The following is a 17,541-nucleotide window of genomic DNA, read 5'->3' as shown; positions in this document are numbered from 1 at the left end:
CCTGCCTTGTGGGCCACAAATCCCAGAGTGTAACAGCCAGTTACCCAAGAAAGCACAAAACGAGGAATGGCTCAGAAAAGGCTGTCTCTGAAAAAGCAACAGCATTTTGAGGCTCAAACATAGTAACAGAGAATTTTCTTAAACTTGGAAAAATAAGAAAGTTGAACCTAGCTAAGAATATTCCAAAGACCTCCCCCCACCTGTGATTGCTCTCCCACCCAGATTTTCAGTTGACTTGCCTCTTCTAGATAACACACACACACATTTTCTAATCTCACCAGCCCTCCTCCCCCAAGGCCAGGCTTGGCGGTGACAGCTTCGAACAATGACATCACCCAGGTCTGCCTCCTTGGCAGGGTCACCAATATTGTTTGCAGTGAATTTCCTGTAAAGGCTCTTTCGGCAGGAAACTAGTCCTGTGCCTTGAGTCCTCCGCCTGTTCTAAGCCATCCTGTCAATTCGAAACAAAGGCTTTTTTGTGTTTTTTCCTTTAATAAAAAAAAATAAAGTAAAATAGAACCTCCCTGCACTTTTAATGAGCACCTTAATTACAGCAAAAGAATTAGATGTATTTACGGATGACCTCATGCCTGCTGATAATTAGCCATTTGAAAGGCCTGGCACATCCTTAGGCCTGGTTCCTTCTTCATCCCCTCCCTGAAGCGTTCAGGTTAATTACTAAGCTTGACCTTCCCAAACAAGCACGTCTGGCTCAGCCGGCCCCCTTCCCCGGGGCTCCCCCGCGGAGAGGGGCTTGTCCCTCCTTCCATGGAGAAAAGGGAGAATGGAAACTGCGTCAGGAAAGGGTTGGTGTGCCCTGGGATAATGATGTAGGAGGGGTGACAGGTTTCGGGAGAGGGGGACCACTCTAAGTGTTGACAAGTTTTCATTAACGCCAGGGCTAATTTAACTCTGGCACAGTGGAGGGGAAGAAAACTGCTCATCTCAGAGGCAGAAAGGGTTAGGATCTGCAGAGTCCCAGTTGCAATGGAGGGGAGCTGTCTCCGAGCATGCGTGTTGTCCCAAGCACGCGTGCTGTCCCCACCCCACCCCAGGCGTGTGAGTCCCAACTGGAGGTGCAGCTGATATTACTTTCCTCGCACTTCAGCCTGTGAGCAGGGTGTCAACCACCTGATTTGGAAAGCGCAAACCAGGTGGCCCTCCCGCAGGGTCCTGCCTGCAGCTGGCAAAGGGCAGCTCTTGAAAACGGGCCCCACTCCCACCTCCCACCAGTGGGTTGTCGCTCCCGTTGTAACATTTTCCAAATTTGATGCGGGCCTGCGCCCTGTTAGGCGAGAGGCTGGGAGGCGGACATTCTCCTCATTCTTTTTCCTTATTAGGTTGTGGATTTGATTGCTTTTGGGGGGGATAGGGGCTAAGTTGAGGAATGGCATCAGGAAGTGACCTCGGGAAGGGGAGGGGGTGGCAGGAGGCAGGCGGAAAAGAGGATGGAGCCGGCCGTGAGAAGTGCTTGGGGGAAGGAGGCGGTAGCGCTCCTCTAAGCCCTCTAGAACACGCGTCCCCAACCTCTGGGATCTAATGCCTGATGATCTGAGGTGGAGTTGATGTATTAATAATAATAATAGAAATAGAGTGCGCAATAAATGTAACGTGTTTGAATCATCCCGAAACCATCCCCCCTCCCCGGTCCGTGGAAAAACTGCCTTCCAAGAAACCAGTCCTTGGGGCCAAAAAAGTTAGGGACCGCTGCTCTAGAAGGCCCAACATTCTGGACCAGCAGCTGAGCACGGCTCCCGTCTGACAGCACTTCTGGGCGGTTATTTTGGGGCTTATCAGTGGGAGGCCATTCTTCTTTCCACTTGATCACCAGTTGAAAGAAGGTGGCCTGACTGGCTGGAGGTTGTTTCTAACTTGAGTTGATAAGGATTTTTTTTTTTTTTTTTTTTGCTTTGTGGGGAAGGGGACAGGGAAAGAAGAGGACCCGAGAAAGAGCCCCTAGGCTGACTCTAAACTTAGTAACAAGCTGACTTACGAAAAAAGCCTTGCCGGCCCTGCCCATGGCTCATGCAGACACAAAACTGTTTAGGGCTGGCAACTCAGAAACACGGAGCCACGTCCCAGGTAATGAGGCCCAGATGGGCCCAGAGGCCGGGGACAGGGCTTCGTCATGTCACTTGCGTCTCACGTTCCAGTTGCCCCTTGACAGTGGATGCTGCTTTGAAGTCCCTGGCTGGGTTCAGGGTTCAAAGCTCCCTGGGGGAGAGCTTTAGGAAAGGGGATACATTACATTTTGGTTTTCCACTCAGCTGCACGTCTCAGCAGACCCTTCCAACTCCTTTGAAGAGCAGACACCAGCAGCAGACCCCACCTGGACGTAGGATGGTGAGCTGTCGAAAGAATTCTGAGAAGCTACATGAATCGGGACTGACAAGGTGTCAGGCACTGTGCCAAGTGCTTCAGACACACTCTTTCTCTTATTTAATCTTAGAATCATCCTGTGAGGTAGGACGGTGGCCCTTTTCAAAGGAGGACACAGGCTTAAGCCCCGCCCACAGCCCCGAAACCAGTAGGTGGAGGAGTCGGGTACTGAGCCCAGTTCTGTCCCCCTCTGAAGGCTCTGCTCTGACCCTCTTCCCACCCCATAACTCTCATTGCCTCCTGCTTCTGTCGCCAGAAGCGCCCTCGCACAGGAGCGGCAGTGCTCTCGACACCCCCTCCCGGGTTGCAGCTGCTGGAGACAGGAGACAGCCTGGATCCCAGTGACATCTGAGCTGCCTCTTGGCGTCTGGTGGGCGGGCTGGGTGCTATCGGCTCACCCACCCACCAGCTCACCCACTGGCTGAGCGGGCATCTCTTTCCAAAGCCTGGGTTCCTGCAACAAACTTTCTGTTCCTGCATATTCTGCAACATCCACCCCCTCCCAGAAACCTCTCCCCAAGTGTGGGTAGAGCAATGTAGATTTCCCAGCTGCTAATGAGTGAGCCCCTATTCTCTCCTGGAAGGAAGTCCACCGCCTTCCCCTCTCTGCCTCTGAAAAGCGGGGAAAGAGACGCCTCTTAAGGATTAAGGCAGACTCCACCTGGAAACCATGAGGAAACAGGAACTGGCCATGCCAACAGCCTGCAGCTCTGGCAGCAGCAGTGCTTCAGCGCCCAGGCAACACAGCCTGGCTCGTGACAGGCGGCACTTGCCACCCTCACTGACCCCACCAAATCCTTCCATGGCAGAGCTCCTGATCCCGAGCGAGATCGGAGAGATGCTGGCCAGGTTCTGCTGGAGGATTTCAGCCACGACATGCGTGAGCTGCGCTGTCGTGGCTCTCAAGCATCACCTGAAGGGAGGAAAAGCCCAACCGGAAGCCACACACACAGTCTAAGAAAGAGGCCTGGGCCGGCTACCCCAACCTTATCTCACAGTGAGGCCAGCGTGCCACTCGAATACGCCAATTTGGGGAAAGCAAATGAAGGGCACTGCAGTATTTGAGTCACACATTTGGCCCATGAGCATCTGAACGAGGAGAGTTTGTTGGTTTTCCTTTTTTTTTTTAAACACACTTGAGTGTTTCCTGGGATGGGAACTCTTACATTGCACAAGCCAGTTGAAGGCATTTATTTAAAGAAAAGAATAGCACCTGGAAGCTGAGCTGGCAGGCAAGAATAAACTCTCGAGGCAGAACACTTGGAGGCTACCCTCATGCCAGCAGTAGTGTGTTTACTGTGGTGCGCCAAGCCAGCCAGCCAGCGGGACTTGACCCCATTCATTTCCATGATCAGCACAGAACCGCTGTTCTCCACTTTAAGTGTCATCTGACTAGAAGGCAGTGCCGAGCATCACCTACCCAGAGGTAAGGAGCAAGGCCTGAAGAAACCCTGGCACAGAAGAGGTCAGGAGAAGGGGGTGTTCTCTGCTCCTCTTTTCTAAAGCCTGTGCTTATTCAGGAGGGACCGTCAGCAAGCTGAAAGCACATGCCTCAAAAGGAGTAGTCAGAGCCGAAGCCCACCTGGGGAGAAGGGTCTGGCCTGTTCCCTAGATCCCTGAAAGCCACAGGACCCATGAGTGGATAGGGACTCAGAAGCTGGGGTCCTGCAATACAGAGGTTCAAACGCATGGATGGCTGAGACATACTGAACATGGTGCCTTGTCTCGAATGGGAAACTCCCCAAAGAGTCGGCTCACTGCGCGGAGGGACTGGTGGGACTGCTCACAAGAGCCAGCTAAGGAAGGCTGTTCCGACTGCACATGTGGGATGGGATCCCCTAATGCCTGCCCCCAGACACCTGCCCGCCATCACACTCACCTCCTTTATGAAGGCTTCCATGACTGACCCCACCTGCCCTTTTCACCCTTCTCCTCTCCCAGGACACGGCTAGAGTGCTGTGGGCTTGTCTGTGGGCCGCTTGGTGTCCTCCTGAGGTCTCATGTGGCTCCGCTCTCGCCCCAGCTACCCTGCCAGCTCCTTGAGAGCACAGGCCGGGTCTCCGGTTTCTCTCATACCCCCAAAGGCTCGCTGCAGAGCTCTGCTCTGCACAGGGGCCCAGCGAAGGCTGTTGAGGGCCCTGGCGGTCATGTTTCTACCTGAGCGCCGGACTCCAGGGCCCTTGAAGCCCCAACTCATGTTACACAAGATGCTGGTTGGCTGTCAAAAGCAGACCCGCTTCGGTCAGCGGCCCCAACACCGCTACCCGAGTGAAGTCATTCAAGAGTCCTTCCAAGTCTCTGCAGCATGGTGAAAAGAGACAGCCTCCTCCCTCAGAAAGCCTCTTCTATCTGTGGGGACAGCTTGGAGCAGGTTCACCGCAACATAAACGCATGAGGAGCCACCCACCCATCGTGGAAACTTACAGCCATCTCCCAAACATGGGGTACGAGTTCAATATAATTGGACCTGTTTTCCACTTGCCATAGATTTCCTTCCCACTCCAAATCAATTTTATAAGGGGGAAGTTTTATTTTTATATTTAAGGGGATAGGGATAAAAACCCACACCTTTATCTCCCCTCCTCTACGGCTACTTAAAAGATTTAACAAGTTCGCATGGGTGCGCTGCCAGGAAAATGGAAACCTCTCCATCTTCTTTCCAGTGGACGCAGCAGGGCTGGCCGGGCCGTCGCAGGCCACCTTCATATTCACTTGCTCCTTTAAATTCTGTCAGAAGGGACGGTTTTTGCTGCTGGACTGCAGCTAGGGCAGGGCAGAGAGAACTCCAGCCCAAGCTCACCTGACGGACACCGCGTGATCCCTGAACTTAGCTTCCTGCCCGGCGCCGTGTGTATGGAGTCAGGAGTGTCCATGGCTAGCCCCGAGCGCTGGCAGCGTTCCTCCCTTGCTGAGTCAAAGCCACACAACTAGTTTGACAAGGTGTGCCTTCTGACAGGGGAGTCATGGGCCAAATGAAAACTACGGTGTTCCTGGACCGGCCTCCAGTGGGGGACAGAAAGCTGGATGCCTCAGAATGAATCAGCCTGCAAGTCCGCCTCTCTAAACTAGAGGCGTCCTAGCTACAGCCCCACCTGACCAGAGGAACCGACGGTGAAATACTGAGTAAATGAAAGAGAAGTTTACAGCGAAATGGGGGTGCCTAGAAGAGCCAGTTTAAAAAAAAAAAAAATCGGGCTTCCAGGCTTCCCACTTCAAAGAGGGAGACACAACATTTTTGCCAAAGATACTTTGTGAATCCAGCAGCCTCTTGTGAGACAGAAGGGAGCTGGAATTTGATGGTGGGGAAAGAAGTTAAGCTCTCTGAGAGAGACACAACCAAGCCATATGAGAACACAGTGCCATAAAACTCCAGATTCAGAAGTTACCAACACTTTAATCAAACACAGGTGTCTACTGGAGCCGCGATCATAGAGATAATTGAAGCCTTTGTTTGGTTTAATGCTCTGTGGTCCTGGGGTTCCCACTTTAGAAGTCAGGTCTGGCCTGTCTAGGGGGCCTGAGGGGAAAGCGTCAGCAGGGCCAGAATTCTGGAAGTGTGAGGTTCCTGGCCTACTGGGGTCTAAGAAGGACTGCATTTACAGACCCTGGGCTTCATCGCCACTTCCAACAAAGCTCCAAGAGAGCTGGCTCTGCCCATCTTCTCTATTGTGCATGCCCTGCTCCGACCATCCTGAACTTTCTGCTGCTCAGGGCCACCATACTTCCCTTCCCTCTGCTTGGGACAGCCGTCCCCCAGTGCGCTCCTGGCTCCCTTTTTCTTATCCCCGTGACTGTTGCTGTTCAGTTGCTAAGTCGTGTCCAATTCTTCTGTGACCCCATGGACTGTAGCCCACCAGGCTCCTCTGTCCATGGGAATCTCCGGGCAAGAATACTGGAGTGGGTTGCGATTCCCTTCTCCAGGGGATCTTCCCGACCCAGGGACTGAACCCACGTCTTCTGCGTCTCTTGCACTGGCAGGTAGATTCTTTACCACTGAGCCACCCTTCTCATCCCTTCAGTTCAGTTGCTCAGTCGTGTCCAACTCTTTGCGACCCCATCTCATCCCTCAGGGAACAGCTAAACTGTCAAGTCTTCAGAGATCTTCCTCTTGATCCAAAGTACCAGCATTGCCCTCCTCCCCTGACCGACTTCTGCCCGGGCTATCCCCAATCACCAGACCGTAGTATAGTGTAAACATGGCTGGAAAGTCAGACCCTCTAGGTTCAAATCCTAGCACTGTCACTTGGGCAAGTGGCTTCAACGTCAAAGGATTCATTTCCACACTTGTCCTGTAGAGGTGACAATACCTGCCTCACAGGATTACATGAGTCAGTCTACATAAAGCTCTTAGAATAGTGCCAAGCCAAGTCCTAGCTAGCTGCTATTATTATTAGTAAATTCATAGGGCATAACCCCATCTGAAATTACCTTGTTTTATTCACGTGCTTGCTGTCTCCCCACCAGCCTGTGAGAGATCAGGAACATAAAGAAATGAGTTGGGAGGTGGCTCTCATTTGGTCATCTGATTTCCTTGGTGGCCAGGGGCCAATCCCAAAGTGGGGAACCAAGCTCCCCAAAGACCCTCAACTGCCCACGCTGTGACGTAACTGAACCCACGAGGCCTGAACTGCGACTCACAAGTCTCATGTTTAAACTATGTTTGGAATGTTCGGTAGGAACATAGACTTATTTTTAGGCAAGAAAGTTGTCTCCTAGGCTGACCCGGTGGCCCTGGAGCAGGCCGTATTTGGCAAGGCCAGCTCTGTGGCTGTTTATAAAGAGGCCCAGAACTTTCTCAAGTCTAAGGTAGCTGCGAAGAGAACTCAATGCGCTGTGAGTCACGAGTCGTGTATTTTTATGGTCAAAGCTGGTTCCCTTTGAATCTCTGGGCTGTTTCCGTATGGCGGGTAGGCGCCCAGTGCCACTCCCTGACCTCCCACGGCTCTGGGCCATGATCCATCAATCAACCATTCTCAAAATGGTTCACTGCTCTCAGCGGACTGAATTCTCTTCCATGGGTTGTCCCTGAGTCAGTGAAAGTTACAAAAGGAAAGGGAAAACTTGCTTCCCAAAATGGTTAAAAAGGTTCCCCCGGTCCCAACTGGTCTAGGTATTTCCTCTCACTCCACGAGTACACTCAGTGCTGGGTGACTACAGGCCTAACGTCTTGGAAAAACACATCTTGATACAGACCTTTCTAGACCTTTCTGTTTTACAGAAAGTCACATCCTACCAGACTTGGCCGCGCAGCTCCAGTGATCCCTCCCCCTCCTCCCGCCCCCAACCACACACAGGAAAAACTGCCTGACGATCCTGGTGATGTTTACCGGCTGGATACCTTCCAGGGCTGGTTAGCAGACAGCCTGTAAGAAGGGTTGATTCATCAGACTGCCCTTGAACTAGCCTGGCAAGCTGGCTGCTTCCAGACATTTTGAATTTTGAAATGGAGTTTATACTTCATAGGCTAGAACTGGAAGATCATACCAGCCTGTAAAACTTCTTTAAAAATCTGACTCTTCCCCACATAATCCATGCCAGCAACAGCCCAAGAGGCATTTAATATTTCCATCAGACACAAAGGTTTAATGTAAAGATACTCATTTCCTTAAAGAAAAGAGAGCAGGGGAAAGAGGTGGGAGTAATGGGGGAGAAAAAGGTTTATTTACTGGCAGAGTTGGAGGAGGAAGGATGTGGCTTGTTTAAAAAAAAAAAAATGTTATCATGGGATGAACTGTGCTTGGGATTTGCTGGAAACTTTAGAGTTCTTTTTAACTTTGTCAGTGTTTGCGAAAGCAGGCAAAAGATGCAGGCACATTTTGCCCTGCTGTTAAGAAGTCACATAGCTGAGATTCCAACTCTAAATGCCTAGAGAAAAAGCACTGGCCTTGGCCACAAAGCCAACAGCGGCTTTCATGTGTACTCATCTTCTCCTCTCTCTCTTACAAACACACTCCTCATCGATGAAACAGACTGGCCTGGCCTGTGCACCAGAGAACAGGGGTCCCCGGCCCAGCATGGCCACCGCGTCTGTGGACACTTTCCCGGGGACTGGCTGGCAGCACCGTGCTTCTACCCAAGAGCCGGCGCTGCCGCGAGTACACAGGCACATCTCCGAAACGCTGGGCAGTTCGTTTCCATGATGTTATCAACTAAAGACCTTTCACACACACCTTGACCGAGACTGATCAAAGCACACCGGCATGTTGACGGCTGCATACGGGCATACCATGCCGATGGTGCACACCATACTGCGGGCGCATGCCGAGCCCGGTGACTGAAGCGCCGGCTTCCAGCACTGCCCGTGGTGCTTGGTAGAGGGAGGACTGTTTTTCCAATAACACTAGCTGGAGACCCACAGACTCTTGGTGTGACACCCCCTCAGGCAACCTCCCAGGGTGGCCTGGTTGCTCACTTTCAAGCTTCCTCCTGTGGTGTTTCCCCTAACCTCGAACTGGCCTTCTCTGCCACTGAAACGTGTATTTCGGTGTATTAAATGTGTATTAAAAAAAAGAAGGGGGGGAGGGGAGAAAAAATGCATTTATTTGACTTCCTGCCATGCCCCCATCCTGGATGGCTGTTATTAAGACATTCTTGGAGCTGGAATTAGAGACTTTACCGGTCAGGAGGTAAGATATGGAAACCCTTCATCTTGGGCTCTTTGGAGGTTAAAAGACCAAATGCATTCCTGTCACACATGGGGAACGAGAAGGAAGGCATATGGCCTGCCTTCCGCACTGCCTCCCATCCACCTAGACTGCGGCTTCCACCCACTCTCACCAGCCCTCAGGGAGGGGGGAAAAGATGAAAAGAAAAACCCACTAGAAAGCCAGTAACAGACATCACTCAGCCCCACACCTTTTGTGGGGGGGGCGGGGGGGACGACTTTAAAAAGCATAAAACAAACCACAATGTCTTCTTTATTCCTGCCCAAAGCTGAAGACACAAATGCTATTGTATTGCTGGTGTTCCAGCATCCCATTCAATCGTTTCGACACCATCGACGATATTTCCCGAGATGACTTCACTTGTGTTCTGTGGAGCAGAATCTGCCACTTACAGCTACTTCTGCCCCTGTCCAGAGTTCCACTCGGAGACAGAGAATCTGTTCTGCTCTCTTAGTTGGAAGCAGAACATTGAAATCAGCCTTTCTTAACGCGGCAGGAGGGCACTGCTTTCCTTTCTGAATTGAGGATGCAAATACGCAGATGGGGCAGCAGGGTGGTTCACACTTAAAAGAGCAGCCCAAAAACTTCAAGTGTGTTTGTATAAGGAAGCTGGAGCCTTAAAAAGAGAAAGCAGGGCTTCCCTGGTGGCTCTGTGGTAAAGAATCTGCCTGCAGGAGACACGGGTTCGATCCCTGGTCCAGGAAGACCCAACGTGACACGGAGTAACTAAGCCTATGCATGCGCCCCACCTATTGAGCTTGTGCTCTAGAGCCCGGGAGCTGCGACCGCTGAAGCCCGTGCACCCGAGAGCCCGCACTCTGCAGCGAGAGAAGCCACTTCGATGAGAAGCCTGCGCACCACAGCTAGAGAGTGGCCCTTGCTTCCGCAACTAGAGAAGAGTCCACGCGGCAGCAAGGGCCCAGCGCAGCCAAAAATAAACAAATAAAATTTAAAAAAGAAACAGCAATGTGAGGAACAAGGGATAAACCCACACTTCTTTTATTTAGAATGTGGCCCCGATTTCTTAAAAAAAAAAAAAAAAAAACACCCAAGAAACCGTAACATTTGAATGCAGAGAAAAACCCAGTGCCACTCAGTCCTGAGAGACGTGTTCATGGGTAGTACGGTGGGAGGCCGGGTAGGCAGGACGGGTGGCATGTTCCTGGGTGAGTCACTCTGCCCTGCCACTCTCGGAACGTTTCCAGGGTCAAGTGAGATAACGTTTTTTCCACGCATGGCAAGCACACCGTGGGAGATTTTAAGAGTTATCCACGCTCTCCGCTGAAACGTGAATGACTTCGAGACAGTTACTCCCTTTGATTCTCTTGTCTACCTTCTGAACACATCAAAGAGAAGTCTCTGCTCGGTCGGTTCTCTGGGTCTCTAACACCTCCCGGACACTTGCCAATCTCCTCCTGACAGAGGGAGCAGGCATCAGGCCTAGACCCTGCAGCAGGCTAGAACTTCACATCGTTGTTTTCTTTCCCGCCTGTTTTATTTTTGCAGTTTCCTTCTATTTATGGCCAGGGAAGCTGGCGTTTCCACTGGCAATACTCACATAAATTTCCCCTTTAAAACTTAAGTTTAAAAAGGCAAAATTGACTTAGAAGAATATTATTAAGTATATAAAAGCAAATGCGGGCTATGGAAAAAATCACAAATGACTGTAGTTTAGGAAGTACGGAGCCAAGCATGATGTAGGGATGAGGAGGGCTGCTCTGGCTCTGGAGAACCACTGTGCCTTCTTGGAAGCACAGGATGGTCCTCACTCTCGGGGAAGCTGGGGCTCATCCCGTCCCAGGAAGGCAGGAGCCAGTACAGAAACAGGTGGCAAATAGCAAATCCCAAAGTAAAGCTCAATTCACTTGCTTTTAGAGGCTACTTCAGTAAATTACATCTAAGGGAAAAAAGGCCACTGGCCTCTTCTGGAGTAACTGCTGCTCAGACTAAAGAGACGGCAACCAAGTTACACCAACCGGCTTTCAAAGACTTTCCATGGACATTCCAAGTTAATGCATCTGTTGTTTACGAGGGAAAGGGGAGGGGAAGGACATGAAAGAACACCACAACAGAAAAAGGCACAACACCAAGACAAATGTCTCTGGGGTTTTTATAAGCCCAGAGAGACTGCTACTTGGACAAAACTTCTGATACGAGGACATGTTTGCCGGTTAGATGTATGCAGAGTTCTCCCTTTTCTGCTGGAGGCAGATCCTTCTCCTCCCAATCAGTCGGTTAATTTTTCCTCCCAATAAGATCACTCTTTAAACAGAGGCTAGACTTTTTAAAGTTCTGTTTTCGCTTGACTCCCTGAACCTTATACTTCCCGATACCTGGGTTACTAACTAAAATGTAACTCATAAACCTTCCTGAAGAAAAGCAAGTGTTACTTGTGCCACTTGCAGACACTTTATAACAAATTCTGGCGTCTAGACGGGCAACAGTGTAAAACTAAGTTTCCTTATAATTGCGCTTGAGGCTTTGATGTTTGGAAGTTGAACTTCATCCTGAAGGAGGCTGATCTGGAGTTCTCAAACTACCAGGGACATAAAGCTGTCTTTCAAACCTTCCTGGATGTCAAGATTCGTATCAATTCAAGTGGAAGCTTCCGCCCACCTTTTAGTAGGTCAGTGTTTCAGTTACCACTGCCACTGAATTACCAACTTGCTATCACTCACCTCCTATTTCCATGAAAAAAGAAGGGGGTGGGGGGCAGGGAGGAAGACTTAAAGTAACAGGAGTGCTTTTGCTATTCTGTACAGTACATAAAATAAAAGCGACGGAAGGGAAGTGACCAGACAGATGAAAACAGGGACATCACTAAGTGAAGGAAATAAGGATAAAGCTGGGAAAACCACTGATCTAGAACATTCCGAATGCCAGAGAAGAGACAAACATGCTGATTAATTCAGCCATTCAGAAAACTTGAATGAGCAAGTGACAAGGACAGCAAACAGCTGTTCCTTAATTATCTTTGCCCTTTCCCTCTCCTTATCCTCCACAAAATCAAAGGGAATCCTTTTTCAAAAAAAAAAAAAAAAAAGAACAACCCTAAGTCTGGTCAAAGGCTTGTACAATTCCCGGCACATTATAAATCAATATGTCAAAAGCCAGAAGTGTTCATCTCAACCATCTCAGAAATTCCTTGAGTCTTCCCAAATCGATGCCTTTTTGGCTTCATTCTCTTTGCTGTCATCTGCTAGACCAGAGCTGCCAGCTAACTTGTACTACTCACTCACTTAACTCTGTAAAAGGGGGCTGTCTGGCCAAACTCAGCCGTGACTGGAGTATATGTTTAAATGGCAGAACTCCCCACCCCAGAGCCTTGAGCCAGGAATCCAGCCTTGTCCCTGCTCCTCTGACATCCGATTCAGAGGACACTTTGTGTGGTTGCTGCTGTTGAGGTTGTTGTGTACACTCAGTTGTGTCTGACTCTGCGACCCCATGGACTACAGCCAGCCAGACTCCCCTGTCCATGGAATTTTCTAGGCAAGAGAACTGAAGTGGGTTGCCACTTCCTACTCCAGAGCATCTTCCGGACCCAGCGATCAAACCCGCATCCCTTGCATCTCCTGCACTGGCAGGCGGACTCTTTACCAACGGTGCCACCGAGGAAGCCCTTTGGGGGTGCAAACCTACATTTTCACTGACCTCCTGGACTGCATCTCAGGAATTAGATAGCACCAGCCGCACCTGGATGTTAAAACCCTATCCTCATTTCCAGGGTTGTTTTCCTCCAATACGTCTCACCAAACTTTTCCCATGAGGCAGCCTGCTCGAGGCCAGGCCGTCAGCTGCCATTAAATGGAACTATTTAGCACCAGTTCCAACTGCACAGTGAGTCAGCTCCCCACTGCCAAAGGAGCCTCCTTGCTGGTCTCAGGGACGGTGTTTCAAAAGGCAGAGGGCACTCCTGCCCGTGCCCTGGAGCACAGAGAATGAAACGACTTAGATGAAGCAGTAGGCGCCACTCCACGGCACCAACTGGATCGCAACCCTCAGCTGAATGGGTGTGAGTGGCTACACGGGGCACTGCACTCCGGCCAGCCTCCCTCACCTCACCTCTTAGGCAGGCAGCAGGAAAGCCCTGTTTCTTGCTCTTTTCTTTAATTTTCACTGGAGTACAGCTGCTTTACAGTGTTGCGTTAGTTTCCAATGTACAGAAAAATGAATCATTTTGCAAAGCGACTCCCTTTTGGACTTCCTTCCCATTAAGGTCACCACAGTGCGAGAAGCCGAGTTCCCTGTGCTGCGCAGCAAGTTCCCATTAGTTATCTGTTTTCTACATCGCACCAGTAGCGTATGCGCCAATCCCAAGCCCCCAACTCCTCCCACCTCTTACCCCCTTGGTAGCCACACATGAATTCCCTTTGTCTGTGTCTCTATTTCTGAGAAAAGCCCTGTTCTTAAAACCTGGGGCAGGGGGGAGTAACCGAGGACAGAAGCTAGCAGCTGAGTACCTTTCCCTACCCCTCTCCCAGGCAGGCAAAAAGAATACCTGCCCCCCTTCTCACATAGGGGTGTGTGTGTGTGTGTTTTAGTCGTTCAGTCGTGTCCGACTCTTTGCGACCCCATGGACTGTAGCCTGCCAAGCTCCTCTGTCCATGGAATTTTCCAGGCAAGAATACTGGAGTGGGTTGCCATTTCCTTCTCCACCTCACATAGGTACCGTCTTTAATTCTAGATGACAACTGAGTCTGGGGTTTTTTTTTTTTTGGTTTTGGTTTTCAGTAAGTAACTTATTCCATTTTTAAAAACTGCTAAGGATCTGCTAGTCTCAGCCAGTTCCTAAGAGGCAAGCAATTAAGAGTAATGGAACAAAATAACAGATGGCTACTTTGAGGTCTCTATCATCAGCCTAAAAGGAAAAAAAAAGAAAGAAAAACAACCCTACTTGGAGGAAAACAAGACACCATCAGAACGTTCAAATAATTAACTCAAATCCAATAGAGCCCAAGCCAAAGGTCAGGGTCTAAACACTGAGGCCCTGTGAGCAGTCAGTGATGTTTCAACGACCACGCCAGCTTAGCAAAGGAGGCAGCTCCTCTTGCTGCGCTGAGAACTTCGGGAGTGGCTATCAAGTGCCCTCACCTGTCCAGCAGAGCAAGGGTGGCAAGGCTACTCAAGCCTCTTTCAGAAACTGGGAGAGGGAGCTCTGGCCCAGAGCTATAATTGCTCAAGAATTTGCTCAAAGACCAGAACAGTCCTTCCCCCCACACCCCTGGAGAAAACATGTAGAGCCTTTCCAGATCAGAGCTGTTGCATAACCTACTTATCAGGTAATGCCTTGGTTACAGGGGTCCCCAGAAGGGCTTCAGGTAGATCTGAGAACCACTGGGAACCACAGGCACCCTCTGACTTGGGCTAAACCTTGCTTAATTCCTAGAAGAATTCAACTGCCACACGCTTTAAGGACAGCTACAGCTGTCCTGGACACAGCTTTTTAGAGCATGAGAGTACACAGAGCACACTCACAGGACCGCCACCCTCTCTGTGGTCCGTGGCTCAGCCTTAGAGGGGCAAGAAGGGCAATCTGTCACTTGCCAAAGTGGCACTGCCAGGCAGGAAAACCGTCTGGGGAGGGGTGGGGGTGGGGGTCCTCTTAGAAGGAAGAAAACTGCAGACTCGTCTATATATTCCTTCCCATTACTCCTTCTCCCATGTCAGAGAAGATGCCTGCCCCGAAATAGGTAGGCACACAGCAGTGAAATGATATTCCCCCCAAAGTACAGTTGCGTGTAAATATTTGCTACAGTTGTATCAAGTCGGACACGCTAGGATCTGGCCCGTCTTGAGAATCTGAAACAGCTGGTCTAAGAGGGGCTGTGAGCCACCCTTTCCTTCCCCGTGCCTGGTCCCTGAGGATAGGATGGGGCGTGGGGGGGGGGGGGTGGTGATGACACAACCGCAGCCAGGCCCGGGGATGCCGGTGAGTCCTGGTTCCTGCTCCGGCCTGAAGGGTGCCCTGGCCTCACCCAGCGGGCAAGGGAGACTATAACCATGGTGGAGCACATACCCTGACTCCCAGAAGGGAGTGGAATCGAGCAGAGGGAGTCACTGTGGGAGGGGTAGGCGTCAGCAAGGGAAGGGGAGGGAAGGTCCCTACTCCCCACCACTTGAGTCAAGAGACTACAAAGCTCATTCTCCCCCAGAACCAGGAGCTGGAGAAGGAGCCCAGGTTTTCTCAAAAAAAAAAAAAAAAAAAACCGACCCCAAGGACCCCGCCTTGTTCCCTTCCCAGCTTCCCAGGTCTCTGAGCAACCCTTAACCTTTTTCAACCCGGCATTGCCTCCGGCAGTAAATTACTGTTGAGACCAGAGGCTAGGTCTCTCCCCTCAAAAAGAATTTTTATGTCAGATTATCTCAACCTGCCCACCCGGAGGTAGGTGGGGCAACAGATAAGGACATCACCGCGGAGCCGCCACCCCCCTCACCCCCCCAACTACCGATGAGGAAATTCAAGCAGAGGTTGGTAATTTACCCCAAGGTTAAGCCAGGCCCCACCCCAGGCTGCCTGGCACAGCTGTTCCTTTCACCCTTTCCCCACCAGCCTGGGCTGCCTGCATGGAAGCCCCAAAGCAACATCTCACACCCTCAAGAGGCTTCCAGCCACACTCAAACCCCTTGCTACTCTCCCAACACCACACACATCCACCCTCCTAGAATCACAGAAGGGACTCCCTCGACCCCTCCTCATTCCACAGATGACAGGACCACACTGAGATCAAGGGTCTTGCCCAAGGCCACAGAACTGGTAATGAATCCGGGAAGAAAATTCAGGTCTGAAGAACCTACAACATGCCTCTAATTAAGTAAGTACCTCCCACCCTCTTCACACACTTTGAAACAGCCCCCTCCCAAGACACACCCCCACCTCAATACCTTCCTTTCTTTAGCTCTTCCTGCGCACTAAACCCTCTCTTCTAGCAGCTTGGAGCTCCCTGCTCTCTACCACCTTGGATTATGTGCACACATACACCTATACACATACACAAATACACAAAGACACACACCCCACCCTCTCTGCACCTCCCACTCCTTTTTATCTCCCTTTCCCCACTGTGAGTCCCCCCATATTGCCTCCACACTCCAACGTGCCACCTGAAAACAGACCCTGCTTTAGCAGGGGCTCTTCATCACCACCCCCAAAAGATAATTCTTCTGCACACTCTCAGCCCCTCCTCCCCAAACAACTTGTTCTCCCTTCACAACACATAAACACACTCTCCAGTCCTGGGACGACACCTCCAGAAGCCCTCACCCCCAGATTCCTCTCTAGGTCTATCCATCACACACTCCTTTTCTAGTGAGACTTTCATTACTCCGCACACCTCCCTCCCACCATCCGCCATTCCGACCATTCTCTCCCGCCTTTCTCACCTCGTTCAGGCTACCTTTGCCTCCGGCAACGCCAACCCTTTGCTGAGCTTTGTCTACGTTCCATCAATTCTTCAGAACCCCTCCTCAGAATGCTCCAAATTCTCTCTATCCCCCTTCCGCCTCTCATCAAGGAGGCCTTGGCGTCACCAATAACTCTTCTATCTCCTAATCTTCTCCTCTTCCCCGTAGGGCAGGGCACCCCTGATAATATCTCGCCCCTTCAAAACCTCTTATTCACAGCTTCCTGACTTCTCCCACCAGAGCCAGAGTCCAGACCTCCTTAGCAGCCTCCCCATCCTCACCCACCAAGCCCTGGGTCCCTTCACACCCACTTCCAGAATCTTCATCCCCTTTAGAATGAAAGGGGCTTCATCCCTGGGGCTCCCATAATGCCAACCCTCTTCAGAGGATTCTGTAATCCAAATTACGCCCTCCATACTCCAGCTCCTCTTCGGATTGCCCCGATGCCGAATTCTATCCTGACCCACACATTCCAGACTCCCCCTTTTCCCTCTGACCATCTCCAGTCCATCCTGACCCTTCCATCCCGCCTCAGACCCAATTCCGTTCTTGAGTCTCCTCCGGTCATCTCGCCGATTTCCCCTCATTCCCAGGCCAGACGCTGCAATCCCTTCCCCGGGCTCCCTGATTCCTAGTCTTAGATTCCATATCCCCACCTCGGCCGCCAATTATTTTCTCAGACTCCCAAGTCCCCGCTCAACTTCTGCAGCTCCCTTCCAGGGCTCCAAACCCCGTCCCAGACCCGCCGATTCCTTCTCAGGACGCCCGGTTCTCACCACGGACCCTCCGATCCCGCCTCAGGGTCTCCGAGCCCCTTCCCGGCCCCCAGCCTCCCTCGGAACCCACCCCCGCCTCCAGCCCGTCCGGCCCGAGGGCCACGCACCTTGCGCTGCTGCTTCTCCCAGGCCGGGTCCAACAGCAGGTCCCGGTCCCAGTCGTCCTCCTGGGCCATGTAGTCTCCCATGCTACCCCCGCCGCCAGCGCCATTGCTCCCACTGCTGGGGCCGTACTGGTACGACTGGTTCGCCGCGTGGTAGTCCACCATTCCGCCGCCTCTCCCGAGCCCGTCCGCTCCAGCCTCTGCTCCCGCCCCTCT

The 17,541-nt window shown here is 51.4% G+C and overlaps 1 protein-coding gene across 4 annotated transcripts in view; it reads right to left on the bottom strand.

Moving 5' to 3' along the window:
• The window catches only part of ACTN4 (actinin alpha 4), a 72,459-nt gene extending 54,918 nt beyond the window's left edge, over positions 1-17,541 (bottom strand). For all 4 annotated transcript variants that reach the window (XM_027978247.2, XM_027978249.2, XM_027978248.2 and 1 more), the window contains exon 1: positions 17,329-17,541. In XM_027978247.2, the coding sequence (XP_027834048.1) occupies positions 17,329-17,490 (162 nt within the window). In that variant the 5' untranslated portion in view covers positions 17,491-17,541. The remainder of the gene's footprint in view (positions 1-17,328) is intronic.

Source organism: Ovis aries, chromosome 14 (assembly GCF_016772045.2).
Source record: "Ovis aries strain OAR_USU_Benz2616 breed Rambouillet chromosome 14, ARS-UI_Ramb_v3.0, whole genome shotgun sequence".
NCBI classification, from domain to species: Eukaryota; Metazoa; Chordata; class Mammalia; order Artiodactyla; family Bovidae; genus Ovis; species Ovis aries.
Note: the sequence above shows the minus strand (reverse complement) of the source record. Positions and strands in the feature narration are given on the sequence as shown.